Source organism: Haliotis asinina, chromosome 14, assembly GCF_037392515.1.
Source record: "Haliotis asinina isolate JCU_RB_2024 chromosome 14, JCU_Hal_asi_v2, whole genome shotgun sequence".
Lineage (NCBI taxonomy): Eukaryota > Metazoa > Mollusca > Gastropoda > Lepetellida > Haliotidae > Haliotis > Haliotis asinina.
Window position 1 is genome coordinate 20,606,702 of NC_090293.1, and position 21,237 is coordinate 20,627,938.

General features: G+C 38.8%; 1 protein-coding gene across 2 annotated transcripts in view; it reads left to right on the plus strand.

Annotated features, from left to right (window-relative positions):
- Positions 1 to 21,237, plus strand: part of LOC137261779 (inactive phospholipase C-like protein 2) — a 70,786-nt gene that overhangs the window by 15,014 nt on the left and 34,535 nt on the right. For both annotated transcript variants that reach the window (XM_067799560.1, XM_067799561.1), the window contains exon 6: positions 15,435 to 15,552. In XM_067799560.1, coding sequence (XP_067655661.1) covers positions 15,435 to 15,552 — 118 coding nt within the window. The remainder of the gene's footprint in view (positions 1 to 15,434; positions 15,553 to 21,237) is intronic.

The window sequence follows — 21,237 nt, forward strand, 5'->3', positions numbered from 1 at the left end:
TAAGAAAGTTTCTTCAGACTTTATAACTCACATTTACAGTTTATCTTGTCTGCAATTATGTTGGGAGAGAAATTTATTCATTCCAAATTGTTCGTGATCTCTTATCTCAAGTGGCATGCGGTACTAGAAGGACTGGAAATGCTTATCCTTTTGAAGGATTGGGATAGAAAACTTTGACAATGGCCATTTTCAGGATTATTCACCGTTTTTCTGAATATGGCATGGGCCACTGCCCATGTATTAATAGTAAACTTCAGAATTTGAACGGGCCATTTCTTATTCTAATGTGCAAAATGGCCCATGGACCCTGCCTATCCCAATTCCTGCATTCATCTAATTTTCACTTCTCTTTTGCCCTATTGTATTCCCAGTGGATCTGTTTTGCAGGATAAAAGACACTAGGCATTCTCTGGTGGTTTTTTTTGTGTTTAATATTTTGTTATTCAGATGTATTTAATAATCCTGAAGCCCATTTCTGGTGTCCCTCACTGTGATATTGCTAAAATCGGCATAAAGCCAAACTCGCTCACGTTTAGGAATCTCTTAGAAATATCTGCCAAACGAGCTCCTCTGCCACATCACATCATATTCTCACAGTGATTCTCCTTTGTTCACACGGCTGTTGAACATTTTTCAGTGCCTGGGATAGTCTAGTTGAATGGGATGACATATTTTTGTCAACATTTTTTCTCTCATACATATTGTGACAGTGCAAGTGTATGCTAATACTTCACTCAATAAAGCTTGTAGTATGTTATCTGGAACAATTTCAGTGAATCAGATCAATGAAAAAAAAGATATTTCAAGGTTTAGAGGTAGCAATAAGTACAAGACAGTCTGCATACTTTGTGTAAACAGATTTAAGTAAAGTGTGCAAGCCATTTAAATTGTAAGTTCTGTAAATGCTGATACATTTTGAAGTATAAAAACGTCAACAATAACACATGTGCACAAGATGCCAATTATATATCTCAATAAATGCAAAAACACTTTCAAGTAAACTCCTGCTTGTAAATACTTCAACAATGATACGTCACTAATTTAATGCTTAACACCAGCTACATCATTAGTCGGCATAGCAAGCTTAAAAGCAACACAAAAAGCTTGGCGAGCTGATTAATTGCCTCAAAATTACTTGTGATATATTTGTGCCAGAATAACTGCAATTTTCAGCAATTGATATCAATATGGTTCCATCTACATACAATAAAGGCGTCAATATAGGCATCATGTACATTAGTGCCACAACACATCTGAAATGTTTGAGTAAATTTGTTCCAAATGATAACCTCAATCATCTTTAATAAGCTGATGCAGCCGGTGGTGTGCTTACTCTACCTCCTTCACTGGGAAGATGCATCTAATGCATCATCAAATGGATGTTTGAATTCTGTATAGAAAGGGCAAACAACCCAAGAAAGGGCAGTCCACTTTTCCTCTACACCGTCTCTGGTAGAAGCCGCCAATTGAAGACCCATGTGGCTGTCATGATTAGTTCTGTGATGGGATATTGCCATAGGTTCGACATATTTGTGATGAAATGTGTGCTGATATTGGAGCAGGGGTAAATACATCTCAAATAGGTCGTAACAGTCCTTGGAATTGATTTGATGTTGCTGGATGAAAGTTAATGTGCTGTAGATCTCACACTATTGGTTGAACTGTCGTGAAATGTATGAACCAGAGTGTGGAAAGATGGATGGCAGGAGAAGAAGAATCATAGATTGCTTTTCAAATAATTCAGTGGTTGTAATGAAAGGAAGGAACTGTAACGTGAGTTTAACTTTGTTTAGCCGGTGGTGTGGATAAGAGAGGTCCTATTTCTGGATGTGGAAAAGCTGTTCTTAGGTTGAACTTTTGTATGAATAAGAGAAGATGATTTGTGTATAGAAATTGATATGGTGTACATATTTGAACGGGTGCATGACACTCCAAATACACTAATTTTTTTATCCATTTGATAGAAAGAAATTGCAGGATTAAAGTTTTGCGGTAATTGATTTTAGTCAAGAACACTACAGTTCATAAGTCATTAATAGATAGCATGAATGATGTGACTGACAGGGGTTTCGTAATGGCTGAAAACATCAGTTTCAGCTTCAAAGGAACTAATCAACATCAGTTAACCCACATCAGAAAGGTCACTGGGACCAATCATTGTGTGCTGTGACCAAGCCAGACTTCCGGGTAGTGACCAGAATATTCATGAAGCAGGTTTCACGGTTGATGCCATGGTCTGTCTGTTACTGTGGGGAAAGAATGTGTGTGACCTTTGTACTAATCATAAACAATGAAGATTGGTGACATGAAGTTTGTTCTCAACTCTTGTTGCCTCTACCTATGTTGGCTTGTTGAAAGCTTGTTGTCTGCAGGTTTTGGAAATTTATGAAACAGCAGAATTTATAGATCCAGTTGGGCAAGTGTGAAAAGTTTGAAGGTAGGAATGTTTTATGTAGAAGGGCATCTGCTGATGATTTTGATAAGTTAATAGCTGTGCTGGACATGTCCAACATCCCAGATTTCATTTGTGTGGACCGACAACCAGAAAGAGCAGTGTAGGACTGGCAGCTGTCAGATATTCGTATATATATGTACATGATTGTTGCTGACCCGTTAGAATCACCTGTCTGCCTGGTGCCAGTCTCACTGCTCATGATGTCATGGTCTATCAATATATCTGTTTATTAGGATATGAAGATATGTGTGGTTTGGCATCTTGTGTAAAGGATAAGAGACAGCAAAATATGTGATGTTGATAAATTTCTAAATTTGAAAAAGTAAGCTAAATCTTGTCAAACATTAATCCTCAGTGACTGATTAAATTCTAATCCATGTACAGTGAAAAGCACTTCAGTCAGTTACTATTCTCCATGAAAATGTCCAGTTTAAGAAATGTATGGATGTAGCCTGTCATCATGGAAGACAGTGAGGATTCCTGATGAACGGGATTCTGCTTTACGTGTTTCAGTCTGCTGTGTGAGTCCAAGTCTCTCTTGTAGACAGGGTGGTGTGTAGGAGTAGCCTAGTGGTTACAGGGATCGCTCATCATGTTGAAGATCCTGTTTAGATTCTCCACGTGGGTACAACATGTGAAATCCATTTTGGTGTCTCCTTCCATGATATTGCTTGAATATTGCAACAAGTGGGATAAAACCATACTCTCCCACTTTCTTTGACCACAGAACGTATATTTACAGAGACATTCATTTCAAAAGCAACCCATCTTTCCACTTGTCTGAAATTAGGCAGAGTCTCGTTGTAGTGATCAAAGCTTACAATGCCAGCATGATAATACTGTGCTTACTATAACATAGACGTAAACAATGCTAGTGCTATGATAGCCTTGTGGAAAGTGTCTGATGGAGTCTAACCAGATAAACCAAGCATCTTAATACAGACATCAATCTGCCCAAAGCAGCCCAAATATGAAGAAATGTCTCTGCAGAATCTTAAGAATGTATGTATAATTTTAACACTTAGCACACACCAAACTGTTAATCCAATGTTTTTTCAATGATCGTCAGCTTGAATTCAGGTTTCAGTAGTATGTCAAGTGAGCCCCCACTATCTACACAAGCCAGGCCTCCTGGGAGCCCCGTCAAGGATCAATATGTGATAATTTACTGGACCTCTTCTACAAAATAGGTGACAGCATCTTTTTATAAACTAGCATTCTGTGAGTTCCCAGTGCTACCCCCCTTTCATTCAGCATCCCCCTTGTATAGCATCCCCTCAGTCAATCCTAAACCCAGTTTGCTTTAGGGTTCAGCCTAAGAAAAGGTGAGATCAATAGAGAGTTTGTTGTCAGCCAAATCCAAACGACAAGGAAAATCATCAGGCCCTGCTGTATTTATTGTTTAATGAGACTGGAAAGGGTGAAAACTGAAATAGACTTGCCTGCTTTCATATTCAGGTCCTTTGGTAATGCAGTGAGTTTCCATTGCGTGACAGTGCCAAATGGATGCAATTGGAGAGATTGGCATGAAGATTTAATGGACAAGTTGATGCATGCTTGACTAGATGAATGGACAAATGTATGGGTGGAATAAGTGTGAATAACCGAATAGATAAATGAATGGGTGAATGAATAACTAAACTCTGGCAAAGCAAGATTTCATTACCAAACGGACATGGGAAGATTTCTCTGTTAGATACACACTGTATTCATGAGCTGTATTGACTTTATGGTAGTTAAAACTTGATTAAGATGAATATTCACCCTTAGTTTTATAGACAGATGAACCCAGGAGTTCATATGCAAAATAGAACCCCATGTGAGCCTATTAGTATTGTAAAAAGTCAACTAAAACACGGATCAGGGGCTTTATTCTCAAAACGTTCATAGCCCTAAGAATTCTTAACTTTGGTCGTAGCCAATGTGTTAAGAATGGGCTTAAGAACTTCGAAGGGCTACCAACGTTTCGAGAATTGCTAGCCTGGCTGTCACAGTTGCAGCAATAAGGTACACTTACATGATGAAAGTTCCTACTTATTGTGATGGATGATCATTGGTATATGTTTTTGGTCCATGTGGGGATTCTGAGAGCGGTCGGTTTCACTATGTGACCCTGCTGGTGATGGTTTATCTTGGCTAGATTGCATAGATCCATGATGGTTTGGCTGGCTCAGATTTGAGTGTTTAAAGGTTGTTGTGTCATTTTGTCCTGATGACGCTTACATGTTGTTGTTTTTTCACGCAAAGAACATGTATATCAAACTCTGCCTGTCTGTAACATCTATACTAGAAAACACAAAAGTGTTGGGCACAGTGCGCTACATTAGGTTTAGTTTTTCTATTTCTCTGCTTTTTCCCTTGGCTGTAATTTTTCAGTTTCTACAGTTCACATTGGCTTTCTCTGACATAGTTGTCTAACTCAGTTTCATTTTGACATCTCTTACTAAAAATCCTTTTAAAAAAACAAAACAAAACAAACAAACAGAAACACTGCCAGATGATCTTTTGTTGTGTAAGAAGTTTCTCCAGTTTTTATCGACTGTGCAGACATTTTCCCTTTAGGAAAGAGAGGAGACCTATCTGGCTATCTCCTGCCTCATAGCTCTGTGTATGCAGTTACATTTACATATTTAAGTGTAGGTTTTAAGGGGCTTCTATCATGGGATCAAGAGCTTTGCCTCCTAATGGCTTTGGGAAGATCCAGTTAACAACGCAGATGAATCATTACCAAATAAGATAACTGTTATCAGTAGTTATCAGAGACAGTTAAGCATTCACAATCAGGCAGGTAGAGCTTCTAAATACAAGACTGTCTCGACTGTGGAGACTTCCACCATAGAACATGGACTAGTCTTGATAGAGGCATTGGAATAAATACTTTCCAGGATTTTCGTTAGTGGTAGCTATCGTTACAGATCATAGAGAAAGATAATCGTTGACTAAATAGCCATTGTTTGTCCATAACAGTAACTGTTAGCAATAATAAAAAAAATAAAAGCACATACACACAAAAAAAACCCAAACCAAAAACACTGCATGTGTTAACAAGAACCTGAATTTGTGTATTGTTTTAGTTAATCTAAACTTTATCCTATCACCAAAGTGTGTGAACGTCATTGAACGATATTATCAGTGACATTATTTTCATGTCGGTTATCATTCATGGTTTTTGCAGACAGTGATATTTCAAATTATCGATCTTATCAGTCCTAGTTTTGATAATGTTAAAGGTATCCTCTCTGTTGAATACAGTTCCAAACAAGGAATCATTTTGGTTCGCACAGTCAAAGTGAAGACAGTTAAGGAAAGATATCAGGATAGCAAAACATTTCAAGTCATTATATAGATGATGAGGTGTGTTGATCAGAAATGGAATTAGATTTGGCTCCTTTTAATACCGAAGTGTTTAAGATGTATCCGTAAATGTGCCAAACTGTCTGATTTTTGTGTTTTCATGAGGTGTCCTCTATATGTTCTACATCAAAGCATGCACCAATAGGAGTAGGTCCAAGGGCGCAGGTATGCTGAGTGAGTTTGCTTTTCGGCTGCTTTTGGCAAAAAAATGGCAGGGGCGCCAGAAATTACATTTTGTACCCATGTGGGGAATCGAACCAGGATCCTTAGCATGACAAGTGAAGGCTTTAACTACTAGGCTACCGCATGTATGCTGAAATGCTAGTACTAGAGATACAGATGCCACCTGTTGAATGTGTAAGGTTTGCCAGTACCTCTACATGCAGGTATCAACAGCAACTTTGAGGCTGTAGCTATTTCAAACACTAAACATATTGCTCTCCTATTGTCCGTAGGCTCTAATGAACTGATCCACACTATTTGGGTTTAGCTGTTTAAGGTTTGCTGTTGGGAAAATTGGTATTGTATGTTTGTTATACCAAGAAGTCAGTAAGCTGTGCATATTGGCACACTAATGATCGATGAGAACATTTTGTGTGGGGCAATGAACTAAATGACTAAATGGTCCAGAATATACTGACAGGCAGCCTTGCAGGACTAGAGAAGGCATTATGTCTGTGGCAGGAATGGTTAAGGAACAACCATGAAGTATATGGCTTTGCTGCACTAGACAAGGTCAGGGAACAACTCTGTAAATCTTGGCTTGCCATTCAGAATTCTGTGGTTCAGGGCTATTTCATTGAAAGTTACGTGAGGGAGACTATTTGTGTTGTACGTATTGGTCTGTCTCTGTCTAATTTGGCATTAATTACATAGGGGCCCGAAGGTGCTGTAACTCTGGTCCCACTGAGGCTATGCAGATTATCAGTCAGTCCAGTTGAGTCACTGGATGTAGAATATGGATTTGCAAACCTGAACTTGTTAGACTACATCTTGTATGAACTAGGTGGGGTTGACAAAAACTTAATGTACACAGGTTTGGTGGACCAACACCTTTTGTTTTTTAGTTACATAGGTACGATGGCAGTGTTCATTGAAGGTGTGTCAAAGAAACAGGACACTGGGCCCTGTAAGTTTCAGATGTCTGCCTGAAAATTCACAGGACCCGCAGAATAAAAGTTCAACACACATTTCAGATTTAGCATTTCTTGTCACTGGCATTGAAATTATAAAGAAACATAAAATTTATAAACAGCAATCAAATGTCATATATCACATACAACAACATCAAAGTCATTGTGAAACAGACTGTCGGATACTGGGTTTGATGGAAGAGAATATGATGGACCAGGGTATGATGTAACAGGGCAGAAGTAACCATGGTGATGGATGAGGGTGTGTAGGACCAGGATTAGATTGATCAGGGTGTGTAGGACCAGGATTAGATTGATCAGGGTGTGATGGACCAGGATTAAATTGATCAGGGTTGGATTGGATCGATCAGGGTGTGATGGACAGGGTTGAATCAACCAGGGTGTGAATGAACATGGTTTGATAAGATTCCTGATAAAGGATTAACATGCAGTAGTAGTAAATTTCTTTATACACATTGTATTGCATAAAGTAACACTACTTGTTACACAGACCGGTTCAAAACAGCTCTCTATTTTTGCATGATACAACGATAACAGTGTAACACATCAGACTTTTAACAACAGAAATAATCCAACAATGCAAGAAGTAACTAGTTGCTATAGAAGTGGCGGTTGACCTTTATCGATATTTGAATTGGCAGTGCAGACAGGAAGGACTTCAGTCGAGCATAGACGATGTCACAGTGATGTGAGATTGTTGCTTATCTTGGACAGACCAGCTTGTCTGGCCTGTGTCACACATGAATGGCAGGGTCAGGAAGGATTGTGCAGCATCTTCAGTCAATAGAGCGTATTCATTAAAAGATGAATTGTAAAAATTGAGGGCTAAATTATTTTTGTTGATATGAAATAAGTTGTCAAATTTTCAATGGAAATATATGATGATGACAATAAGAGGATGGTGGCTAATGAGGCAACAACTGATGGATGAGTCACTCTTGATATTTATGAAGCAATGGGAACACGTTCATAGAAAAATTGATGTAGGATAGATTCCTTGAATTGCTAGGAGATGAATTCAGACCAGGATGCTGGACTTCTTGTGTTAGCATTGGGCTATTTCAGTTGGCCTCACACCACATCGTTATCACTATTAATGTAGATCCTTCTCAGTCTTAACGAAGTACTGTCTGATCAGCCATGTTGGACAACTGACCAGAATTGGAGGAACAAGCTGTCTGGACGAAGGACGTTGCCACTCCATCACTGAATAATGTCACTTCAATGAGAGGACGGCATCTTGGACATCTTGAAAATTGTGAATCTAAAGAGTTCAGTGATGCGATTATGCACTTAAATCAAGTTTATGATCGCGGGAATGTAGTGAGGTTAGGTCAGCGATTTGAATATTCTTGTCTGTTCAATGTGGATAATTTACAACTGCCCTATTTACAGTGACATTGATTTTCTCAAACGATGGGAATCCCATCAATCATTCTCAGCTGTGTAAGGAGGTAACACCGTAGAAAGAGATTTGATAAGAAGTTTCTTGAATTAAACTTTCTAATGTAAGAACCTGGATGTAATTTGTCCGCCTTAATTGTGACAGAGACTTATGTCTCTTCTTGTCTTCCTGTTAGGTTACATTAAAGGATGATGTAATCTGCCTGCTTCATCTTCTCCTTCAGGATCAACCTGAAATATAAAATACGCTTTTAGAGTAATTAACTTCTTTAATGTACTGTGCATGAAGTGTTTGAAGGTTGTTTAATAATTCCAGTCAAACTCCATAGGGACCTAATGCTCTTTTCATTTTCCATCTTTAATGGTACGATTAAATTTCTTCCACAGGGAAACAACAGCATTGGCTTATGTAGCCCTTGGCTGTATCCTAATCCTGTAGCATAGGTCAGTCTTGACCCAGAAATTTATAATACAAGTATGCTTATGTGAATAGTGATTGTGTCTTTGCTACATCAATAACAGGATTTGTTTGTCTGCTTACAATACATGGCTGGGATTTTTTTTTTTTTTGGAAGAGGACAGTTCGTGTACCAAGGCAATGAAGGTCCCCAGGACCATATTCTGTATCCTAGGGCTAGTAGATCTCCTGCACCCAGTGAGACCTCAGTGGGTATGCTGATGCACAGGAAGTGTATATGTTAAGAGAGACTGCAGTTGGCTTTTAAAGGTGGCCCCCTGTCCCATATTCTTGTTCAAAGAGCCTTTTGGGGATATTCCCAATGCTGTGCAGGTCCAAACTATCCATGGTTGGTTGACTGCAGAAGGGATCTGGGTGTAGAGCAGGTGCCATGTGTTCATCCATGCCAGAAGACACCACAGTGGGTATCCCATAGCAGAGTATGTCTACAGTTCCCTATGCTTATTATATGAGACTTCATTTGATGTCTAAGGGCAGATTGGTCCCCAGTGTCACTCGCTTAGAAGAAACTTGATCTTAAGCCTCCCTGAACAGATCAGATGGTGAAGTTCGGATGATTTAGAGTTCTCTTACCCAGATGACATCATCATATCGATCAGTAGACAGTCTTGTCCAGATTTGTCTGTATTTAACCTAGAATATAAAATGCAATGTAACACACAAAGCTGCAGTCACAAGATTTCAGTGACTGACTTCAGCAACCCCTGACATTGTCATTGCTCAAGCTGCCAGTCAGTGATGTGGGCCCAGATGCCTCAACAGGCCTCTGTGATAGAGCTGCAAACAGGTATTCATCCTTGTGCTTAGTGAACTGAATTCATCATTCCATCTGCCAATATTTGTGTTAGAAAACATTCTGTTTTTGTGTATCTACTGACTCGCTGGATAATGGAAGATGTTCCTCTCTGCCAAGCTCATAGAACTGGTCAGGTCTTGTGCTTGTGGCAGTTATCAGCAACATTGTACTTTTTCTCATTGTTGTATATGAAATGTGGTATTGGTTCATTTCCTAGAGCTTCCTTGTTCTATGTAAAACAAGTATTGATATTTCTGACGATGGGAAGTCAGTACATACAAAAAGATTGACATCCAACAGCAAGTGCAGTACAAGGGCAGACATCAAAACTGCCTGGCTTTGTTGAAAAACAAACCTATCGCATAAGTGTCTCCCCTTATGTGTGGGGTCTTGGGTGGCTGAATCGTCTGAGGCGCAGCTGTTCACTGTACCCCTGGACAAGGGAGAAACTTGTGATTGCTGATGGTATTCCTGGTTAGCCCAAGTCATGTTTCTGTCAGAACCACCCCTTTTCTCATGGGTTTCAATAAAGTGGTAAACATCTGAGACGGTCACTTCAAGCTTTTCTCCCTCATTATACATCCTTTCCATGATGTGTCTAGAATACTGTTAAAATCAGCTTTACAACCAAACACTCTTCCTAGCAGTACTTGTAAGCAGCAGTCTCTGTGTATTTGTTGGCTGCAAAAGACAAGCTGTTCTTACTTGCATGTTGGTACCGTACATAAAACCTGTTTCTGATGTTGCCTCATTAAAGTTATGATTACATAATGCCATAAGGAAGTGTTTGAAGGTTCTTTTAAAAAATCCAGTCAGATTCTAAAGGGACCTAATACTCTTTTTTCATGCCAGGGGGAATATAGTCTGTCTGTTCAATATTTTTAGACCAATTTTGACAGATATAACAATCTGAACCTATGTTTGTGCCTTTTGCTATTTACAACGTTTTGGCATTTATATTTTTTTGTTTTTCCATGGAACATTTTGGTGTTAGTCTAAGGGTAGCGTGGGCTTCATTTCCGGAGCAGAACTCAAAAACCTTTGAATATTTTCTGCCAAACTTGGTAGATATATCAATCAGAAACTAAAGTCGTGCCTTTTGCTGTGTACAGGGTTTTGTGATTTACGACTTTCTTGGTTTCCATGGAAACGTTTTTGACTTAGTCTCAAAAGTGAAAGGTGTGTTTCGCTTCGGGAGCAGAATTCAAAACTTCTCAGTATCTGTCAGTAGAACTTAGATATGTGTGGCAGACCCTAAAATGGTGCCTTTTGCTATTTATGGGTATTTGTGTTTTATTACTTCCTCAGCTTCCATGGAAACGTTTCGGACTTCGTCTAAAAACGGAGTTATGGGCTTCGTTTCCGGAGTAGAATTCAAAAACCTTTCAATATTTTTCTGTAAGACTTGTTAGACTCTAAAGTGTTACCTTTTGTGATTTATTATTTTCTCGGTTTCCATGGAAACGTTTCAGACTTAGTCTAAAAATGGAGTTATGGGCTTCATTTGGAGCACAACTCGAAAACTTTCAGCAAAACCTGGCAGATATGTGAGGCAGACCACAAAGTGGTGCCTTTTGCTATTTACAAAGTTGTGGCATTTCTATTTTTCCTGATTTCCATGGAAACAATTCGGACTTGGCTTCATTTCCAGAGCACAACTCGAAAACCATCTGATATCTTTCAACAGATTTTAGCAGATATATGAGACAGATCTTGAAGTGGTGCCTTTGGCTGTTTACAGATATATGGCATTTATATTTTTAATGATTTCCATGGAAACGCTTCAAACTTAGTCTAAAAAAGTATCAGGTAACCTTCAGATGATTTGTCCTGTCACTTATGTGGGGGATGGGGATATATGTCATCTTCTGATGACTCTTGTTTTCTGTTACCATATTTAATGGTTACTCATTACCATTGCTGAAATTTTGAAAAAGCGGCCATAAAACCTCATGACCAATCTTGGACATCATGATAAGTCAAGGTCAACTGCTGCAGAAGGAAACCCCATTGATAGTGTTCGTGGCATACTAGCACTCTTTGTATCATAGTTTCGTTATCAATTTCCTATAGCTATGAGAGATCTATTCCTCCTTTCTAAAGTGGCTTCATGCACAACTCAGCTAAGGCACCACAATTTGCTATGAGTAACATCCCTTGGACTTGTCACTTATGTGGGGGATGGGGATATATGTCATCTTCTGATGACTCTTGTTTTCTGTTACCATATTTAATGGTTACTCATTACCATTGCTGAAATTTTGAAAAAGCGGCCATAAAACCTCATGACCAATCTTGGACATCATGATAAGTCAAGGTCAACTGCTGCAGAAGGAAACCCCATTGATAGTGTTCGTGGCATACTAGCACTCTTTGTATCATAGTTTCGTTATCGATTTCCTATAGCTATGAGAGATCTATTCCTCCTTCCTAAAGTGACTTCATGGACAACTCAGCTAAGGCACCACAATTTGCTGTAAGTAACATCCCTTGGACTTCTTGAATGGTTGGTCCATCTGCTCCATGCCTTGTTTTTCGTCTTCAATAAGGAGGTAAATGTGAACTGAGACATCCATCTGTTTACTTCCCGTAGTGATCTAACAGTGATACGGCAGGATTATCCTTCAAGGCAGTTTACGGTACAGATTTTCCGTCCTTAGTGATACAGCCTTCAGCTCATTGTCGGTTTCAGAACCAGATTGACAGTATTCATGACCATTGGTTTGTCAGCTCAATACATATGCTCACAAGCATCAACAATGTGGGTAATGTCATACATATGCTTCATTTTGATTCGTCCAGGTTACGAGAAGTCAATGATGTAACAGAAATATTGTTCAGAATGTCAGGAAATGATTCTTTACCATCTTTCCAACTGAATAACTTCCTGAACATAGTCCAGTTATTGATAGCCCCCGGTGAAGATTCTGAGATAGAATCTGTGGTAGTGATGAAAACAATACATCACATTATTCATGCTGAGACATGGTTGAGTATACAATTAGAGCACCCATACTGTATCCGTCATTGCTCACATTCTGAATCATGGTTTGTATGGTCCAAAACATTATCCAGTAAGTAGTTGGAAAAGTGCTGAGTGCAGCCTTGAACAAGAAAACAATCTGTCTGGTCCGTATCTGCCTTATTCTGCGATGGATCCCAATTGTGTGAAGAGGTCTGGAGTGTAGGGGACTGCTTGAGAAGCGTATCACACACCCACAGGCTATGCTGACCAGGGGTTCATCAGTGACTGTCTGGACAGAATTGGTCATGAATGTATTGCCCAGGACACTTGCTTCTGCATTGTGCAGCAGTCAGATGGAGGTATATACCCCACAGATCATTGTGGCATCCCAGACATCACTGTATCAATCTGACTGACTAATGTAATGCATATACTCTTGCTATTTTGGGACATGTAAGGCAAAGTGGCAATCAGTGTTCAGTCTGTGGGTAGGGCTGTGTGGTACATGTGCAGACCATGATGGAATTTGTGTTTCGATCTTTCTTTGGCATGGCAATGATGCTTGCATATATATTAGGAATGACATACCATTGCAAATGAACAATATATCACTGACAGGTTTCATTGTTTTTGAAGATTACTGGCTACTCTACTGAGAATATTTTGTAGGGCCATGGTGACTTGATGACCAGACTCGCATGGTAAATTAGGCAGAATATTCTTATTTCAATCAGACTGTAATTTGAACATCATTGCAGTCCTTGAAATACTGACATCAGCCCAAACATTATAATCATTTCAGGCTGTAAATATCCACACTGGCTTCGTGATTAGTGTTGGGATGTCTGTATGTTAATACGGTCTTACAGTTCTCTTTATTTCAGACTATGAATATTAACACTGATCTTTAAGAAAACTCTGATGATCCTGGCTGACCGGTCGGATGTTGTATTTGAGATTACAAGGGCCTGTCTCAAGTGCCATCATAGTGGGGTTCAGTCTCACTTGGAAAGGACACTAGCAGGCTGACATTTACTAGTAGGCTGAAATGTGGAAATAGACCGATCTGGCATGTGTCTTTGGCTGCGATATCTTTCTGTTTTTGATACCTGAGTTAGTATTTCTTTAGCGTATTCTAAGACTTCATTTCCTGTCATCTTAAATGCCATCTGTTACTCTGATATCCCAAATGGCATATGTTACTCTGAAATCCCAAATGGCGTCTGAAATCCCAAATGGCATCTTGCTCTCATATCCAAAATGTTTGTTTATCCGAAATCTAAAATGTTGTATGTTGTTTGCTGATTGATATGGCACATACCACTCAACATTTGCTAAGGATCAAAATAGTGATGTTTAGTGAAAGCTGTTTACTTTATACATGCTGGGTTTTAGTTAATTTGATCCTATGGGTGTCTGTTATGCAACAGCCTTTCCCATGCCACAGCAGTATGTGAGTTCATATCAATTATCACTCTTTAAAGCTGTCTTGCATACTCAGTGAACGTGACTTTATCTTTCAAAAACAAAACCCACGAAAGTTTCATTGGCTACAGAGCTTTATTTAGAGATTGGCCTCAATCATTTATCAATATTCCATGACTTTTGCATGGATTTCAACAACATACAGCAACTATTGTTTTGCGAAACACCCTCCACTCTGAGGCTGATAATGGGCTACAAATAAGCAGCTGATGTCAGTAAAATTTGCATGAAAGCATTTGCTATTCATGCTGTTGTTCTTTTAACTTATGTAAAGTTTTTGTACCTAGTGACTTCTGACTTTTGAAATAATGAATAACTGGCAGACACTTTAACCCTGAGTTTTACAATTCTGCATTTAGGAATCTTAAAATGAATCCAATTTAGAAAAGGAAATGATGACTGGCATCCTATATGCTTCTGTTTTAGAATCATACACAGATCCTGGCACTATATGTATATATTGTGAACAGATGGATAGTTACGTTGCCATAAGGTTGCTTTCTTTGTACTGCGAGTTAGTATGATTAGTCTCATTTGAGATGAATGATGGTGGTGTGGTCTTAATTTCCCGGCATCAGTCTCAGTCTCTGGTCACTGACCTTAATGAGGCTAATGAGGTGACATTGGATATGTCGGTGTCCATGTGTATGTTCTCATTGGTAACGTGAAAGATGTTTTCTTGTATTACAATGGTACCGAGATTCTGCAGAATCTATTAATTGGCAGTATCTCAGTGACACTGCCTTGATGTGTGGTGTCATGTACAGGTTAATCTGAACATTTCTTCTTCCAACTGGGAGGCCAGGGTGCAAGTTATAGCAGTTACCCATCAGGCTTATTTAGTCCAGGCTGTGCGTGATGTGCATGTATATTTCAACTTTCTGTAAGCCATCTTATACACTAATCAACTAAAAACACTGTATCTTGTATCACATTAGGCATATCATGATTCATCAGTACAATAATTATGTACCAAAGTGACATGATGCATAACACATACCTTCTTGTGTCAGTCATGTTTTATCCTATATATTGTATCTCCCTTGAACTAATTCATTCGTATTAAACTTAATTATGGATGCATATAGCTGTGGTGTGAACATTTGCTGCTGTGTTTAATCATGCAAACTACTTTCCTCGCTGCTCCTGTTTCATCTCAAAAGTATGACTGATTGAAAAGACAGAAAGATGATGCCAGACAGAAAGGGACATAAAACAATATTCTTTCATGATAGGAACGAGTGTGTGTAACAAGGCATTTTAAGGTATTAGGGATAAGTTTGTATCTCTGCAGTCTTTGTTAATGTCTCTTATTTAATTATTTTATTTTTTTTGTCTTTCAGGTTTCACGGAATACCTCCTGTCTGACGAATGTGATATTTTTGACCCAATGCATAAAAAAGTCTGCCACGACATGACACAGCCTCTAAGTCATTATTTCATTGCCAGTTCGCATAACACGTGAGTATTTTGGGCCAAAACGACTTAATGTTCTGTGTATATTGCTTGGTCTGAATTAATTTTCACTATAACATGTCTGTGTAAATGACAGTAAGCTGGTCACTATGTTCTGACTGACTTAGCCCACCGTGACCACCATAGTGACCCTTGTCAAATCAAACCTGCTGCAGCTGGTGGCCTTGTCATGCAGGGAAAACATAAATGCCTGAAACAGTGTCATCAACATTTGTCAGCAGTTAATCAAGTCTGGACCCGACTTTCCACTGATGGAAATCGTATACACCAGAAACACTGTCACAAACAGTGGTTGTTAGTGGATTAACACCACACTGAACAATATTACATTATTGACTGCTGTAAATAATCATATTTGGACCAGATTATCCAGTGATGGAAATCATATACACCAGAAACACTGTCATGAACAATGGTTGTTGGTGGATTAACACCACACTGAACAATATTACATTATTGACTGCTGCAAATAATCAGATTTGGACCAGACTATCCAGTGATGGAAATCATATACACCAGAAACACTGTCATGAACAATGGTTGTTGGTGGATTAACACCACACTGAACGATATTACGTTATTGACTGCTGTAAATAATCAGATTTGGACCAGACTATCCAGTGATGGAAATCATATACACCAGAAACACTCATCAGTAGTGGTTGTTGGTGGATTAATGTTACACTTAAACATCTGTCATATTGACTGCAGTTGCAAACAACACTATTACAAATTTGTAAATGCAGTTTTAACCAGATAGTCAGGCCAAGTCTGGACCAGACTGTCCAGTGATTGCATCTTGCACACATATATCAACAACAGTCATTTTTGTGTGCAGATAATCAAGTCCCGACAATCCAGTGATGGTTACAGGCTCTTTATCTGGTCAATAGGACTGACCAGTGATCTTTCACACATTCTGACCTGCATAGTTAAGATCCTATTTCAAATGCCATGGGAATACACTGAGGCTCTATTATTACTGAATGTGCATGTGGGCAACAGGTTGCATGCATGTCTGCCACAAAATAATGGGTGACTTGTTACATATTGATTAAGGTTTCTGTGTCACTTCTAATCAGTGCAGGGACATGTATTAATGCCACAAATGACAACCGTACCCTGCTTCTCATGGCAGATATAGAAGATGCTGCATTGATTGCAAGATTCGATCAGAATAGGTTTGACATATCAAAATTAGGAATGGATGCATAAAAATTTCCACTACAAGTCACATGTGGTGTACAAGCCATCATTACAGTTCGTTATGGTGTTGTAGAGATAAAGTGTTGTTCATTATGTTCAGTAATGTAAGGGTTGACATTTTTCAGCAGGGAGTTGCTGTAGCTGGTAAAGTAGTAACCCCAAGTGATCCCTGGCCTTGTCATGCACCTCAGTTGTCATGGCTAGAACCTCCATTGCCATGGTTAGGACTTCAGTTACGTCTGTACAGTCACGTCTGAAACCCCTTGCTGTCATATCTTGCACTTTATTGTCATGTCTTGGAACCCTCATTATCATGTCTGTGACTGGTCAACTCATTGTGAACATCGCTGTAAACATCCTTCAGCGTGGAACTAAATCTATGAACCATATGACAAACACCTATTTGCAACAAGGCACTGTTTCATGAGCATGTTAAATACTCTCATAATTCATCCCCTGGTAAATATTCTATATCTTTGAAAGGATAAGGAAATAGCTAGAGATAAAATGTTGTGAAATAATTAGTGTTCCGAAACAGGCCAATGTTACACTCCTCTTCAACATTGTGTTTGTGCTGGAGGATGCTGTGCTTCGAGGGTGAGTCTAGTGAGGACCAAGTTTGCCCAGGATAATGGAATCAGCAGGCTCCTCTATATATTCTATGTTGGGTAAATTCAATCAGACTGCTTGATATTGACTGGTGACTGAAAGGACACCATTGTGTCAAGAAGAATCAATTTTAAAATGTCAACGGTGTTTGGAGATGAAAGGCTTGTCAAATCTGATCTAATTTATCTCTTAGGAGGAATAGAGGTGTGAGATTGTGTCCTCTTGACCTGTCTTTATCAAGAAGCCTTCATAATTCCATCAATTATCAAGACTTAGCACAGCTGAAGTATTGAATAGATCAGTCAGTCGTCATATGGTTAGGTTGTGCAGTCATTTAGGAAAATAGTTTGTTGTCAGCAGAGCCTTGCAGGATCTGTTTGCTATGAGTCTGTATGACAGAGTTTTGTCCAATTATGATCTATTCCCAACCCTTTTTGTTTGAGACTCATCATTTTCAGTCTAAAACAAGGACTGCTAGACATGAATTTGAAGTCAGTATACAGTGATGGCATGTTTTGTCAGTGACCTAGTACTATGAAACCATTGTTAGTCCAGGCTTGAAAAATTAGATTCATACACCCATACATTCAGGCATGAAGCTGTAAAGTGCAATGCTCTTAAAAGCTAAGCCTAACCATATCTCTCTTGATAAACTTAGGCTTTCCTGACACAATAGGTTATCTCATTTTGCACTATTGTTCAAAGTGGCACTCATGCTAATTCACACACTACTGTCCGAATAGGACAACAGGATATGAAATCCAGCACATTTACCTGTGTAGCTGTGAAAGCAACTGAAGAGGGAAACACTTACAAATGAGGAAGGAAGGTGTGATATCCAAGTGTACACCTTGCTTTTCATTACATGTATGCCCCTCCCTACCAGAAAAGTGTTGACAGGACTTTCATCAGTGTTTGTACAAGTATAAGGAGTGTAGTAACACATTCATGCTCCTCCTCCACAAGGGGCTGCAGGTATTGACTTCCTATCCTATGCATGTCAGGAATAGTGCTGTGCTGCACCCATCGGATGCTGTCTCAATATTTGATGCATTTTCCTTCAGAAACCCTTTTATACTTGAGGTGGAGTGTACTTTAACCATTCAAACTTTAGTTCAGTCCTTTTGATGGTAATGTGGTGGGATCTATGTCATCTGTTGCACAGATAACATACATGGTTTAATGGAGAGAAATAATTGTATCTCCTTGTTCAAAGTTTGATTCAGTTCCGTGGATGTTAATAGGTTAAACCTTTGTTGTCTCTTGTACATATCAGCCTACATTATTTTGTGGACCTGGCCAGGCCAGATTTAGTTGATGCAGTTTTTCAGAGGCAACTTGAGGACATTGTTTCTACAAACAACAGTCTCTCATACCTGATGCCTTCCTAAAGAACCTGCTGAAAGCCAACATATTGTAACATGGTGATTTTGCAGTTGCTTTCTGATCCATGCTTCAGAGACACTGAACACTACAAAGATGCGTGTAGAATGAGTACCATTTTTATGGATATACAACTGCTTTATTTTGTATAGGCGACGTTTCGACATAGATTCTAATGTCATTATCAAGCACGTGATGATAATATACATAAGGGATTGCAGCCAGATGGAAGTGATGTACATACGTGTTTACATAGCTGATGAAGTACTGTTGGGAAGTAAGTAGTGACACTTGCTCGACTACAACATTATGTCAAAACGTCGCCTGTACAGAATAAAGAAGTTGTATATCCATAAAAATAGTGCTCATCCTTCATCTACCCAACTTCTAGAATGCCAATCGAAGAAAGATGCATGTGTCAGGAGAAATAGAACCTCTAAAGCTTATGTTTGTAAAGTAGGAAGAGATATAACTCCGTGTGTGTAATTTGCTACACTTAAAACCTAAGTACGCGTCAGTAATGTTTTTTAAATAGCATTTAGATATTCTTTTCCCTTGCTGTTTCTTCAAGTTTGTTGAAGAAGACTCTCTGAGCCTCTCTCTCTGCGTGTATCGACTGGAGGTAATGGACCACGAAAAAATGGAATTGATTTGTGCAATTGCCTTGGGCATTGCGCAAACACTGGTAACAAATCTACCAATCTCATTGCTAATTCATTGAAGCACAATTTCAAGTAATGAAGCATTTGTCACAGGAAACTGTTCTAGCAGTTTGAAAGCAACATTGCAAACTGACACATTTCTCAATGTCTTCTACAGCAACTTGTTTAAGCGTTCGTTAAGCATAGAAAGCATATCTGTATTTCCTATGAAGTATTTTAGAACTTGTATTTTGCTATTAGTTCAAGATTTCTTTGTTTTTCTATACCAAAAAGCATACTGGGCACATCATCAGTGCTGTTGCCAATCTAATGAACCATCATCCTGAATTCACTACAGCGTTATTACACTCACTCATTCTGGTTCTTGTTTTGTTTGATGTGATGTCGTTTGAGATTAAGTTTTGTTTTAAGACAGGAAACATTTACTCTAAAGTTTTAAAATGTAGGAAGTTTAGTATTTTTGAGCAGCGTGACATATGCATCTGTCTTCTAATTTGTGTCATCTACAGTGCTGCAATTTGTTGTAACCTAAGTTGTCATCGTATAATCATCCTTTATCTGTTAGCATGACATCGGTTTCACCGAAGTGATAAATGTCACTCAACTCCCACACAAGATGACTTGCTGTGATATAAGTGAAAAACTGTTCAAAGCTGTGAAAAAACATCTCTCCAGCTCCATAGGCAGTTGTATGGATTAATAAGAGACTTTATTAAATTACAGGATTGACACTCTATTTGATTATAAGATGTTGGAGATCTTATAGTGAAGGTAGTTTTTTTACTCAGTAATCATCTGGAGTTGTTTTGCTGCTTGTGTGTCCTTGTGTGCATGAATTACTTGTATGGAACGGTTAAGAAACAGCTTTGAACATGTCCTGACCTATGAGCTCACTTCACAGAAGCACAGATGTAAAATTTCTGGAAGATGTCAGTCTTGCAGGACATTCAGCTATGGCATTTGATTTCGAATCACCTGCTGTGTCAGTGATCATCATTACAGCCATTTTCTTAAAGAGAAGATTTTCAGTTTTGTCCCCAGTAGGCCAAAGTACTCTGTGTGCATTGTGCAAAACACCACAATAAAACCACCATTTTCAGTCTTGTGCAAATGTTCATTAAACAGAATGGGTCAATTGTGGTCAATCATTTCTGAATGGGTCAGTTGTCAGAGAGTTGTGTCCCTTCCATTGAGAAGTTTTTGTGAAGTTATGTGTTATTGTTGCTTTTGGAGTAGTTGCCACAAAAAAGGATACCTCTTCATCTCTGTTGGATACAGATAGCCCTAATAAAGTTATATTTGTCATAACTGAGACAAGGAATTTTTTTTATCTCTTCCCCCCCACCCCACCCAACATTGTTTACAGGGGTGCATTAAAATGCACCCTGTCCATGCACATTTATCTTTTCCGGAGCAGAACTCTAAAACCGTTCAGAATTTTTTCATTAAACTTGACACATACAATGGTCTAGTGGTGTACTGGTGCCTTTTGATAGTTTTGGAATTCTGAACAAAATATTTTTGGCATTTCCATGGCAACAGGTGTGATGCAGACTGCAATTGGAGGCAATGTGGGTATATATTGATGACTGTGTTTTCTTCTTGTTTTTGTTTTATTATTAGAAAAAGCACGAGTTATATGAAGAGCTGAACTTTGTAGCACTGTCCATGGCTAGGCCATGGTCAAGCACCAAAAACAATGTAATCAACAAACTAAATCTACTTTTGCTTTGTTTGGAGAATTATCATATGGCTAGTTTAGATTAAGTGTTAATGCTTTGAAGAATGTGTCATCACACAAACTCATTCA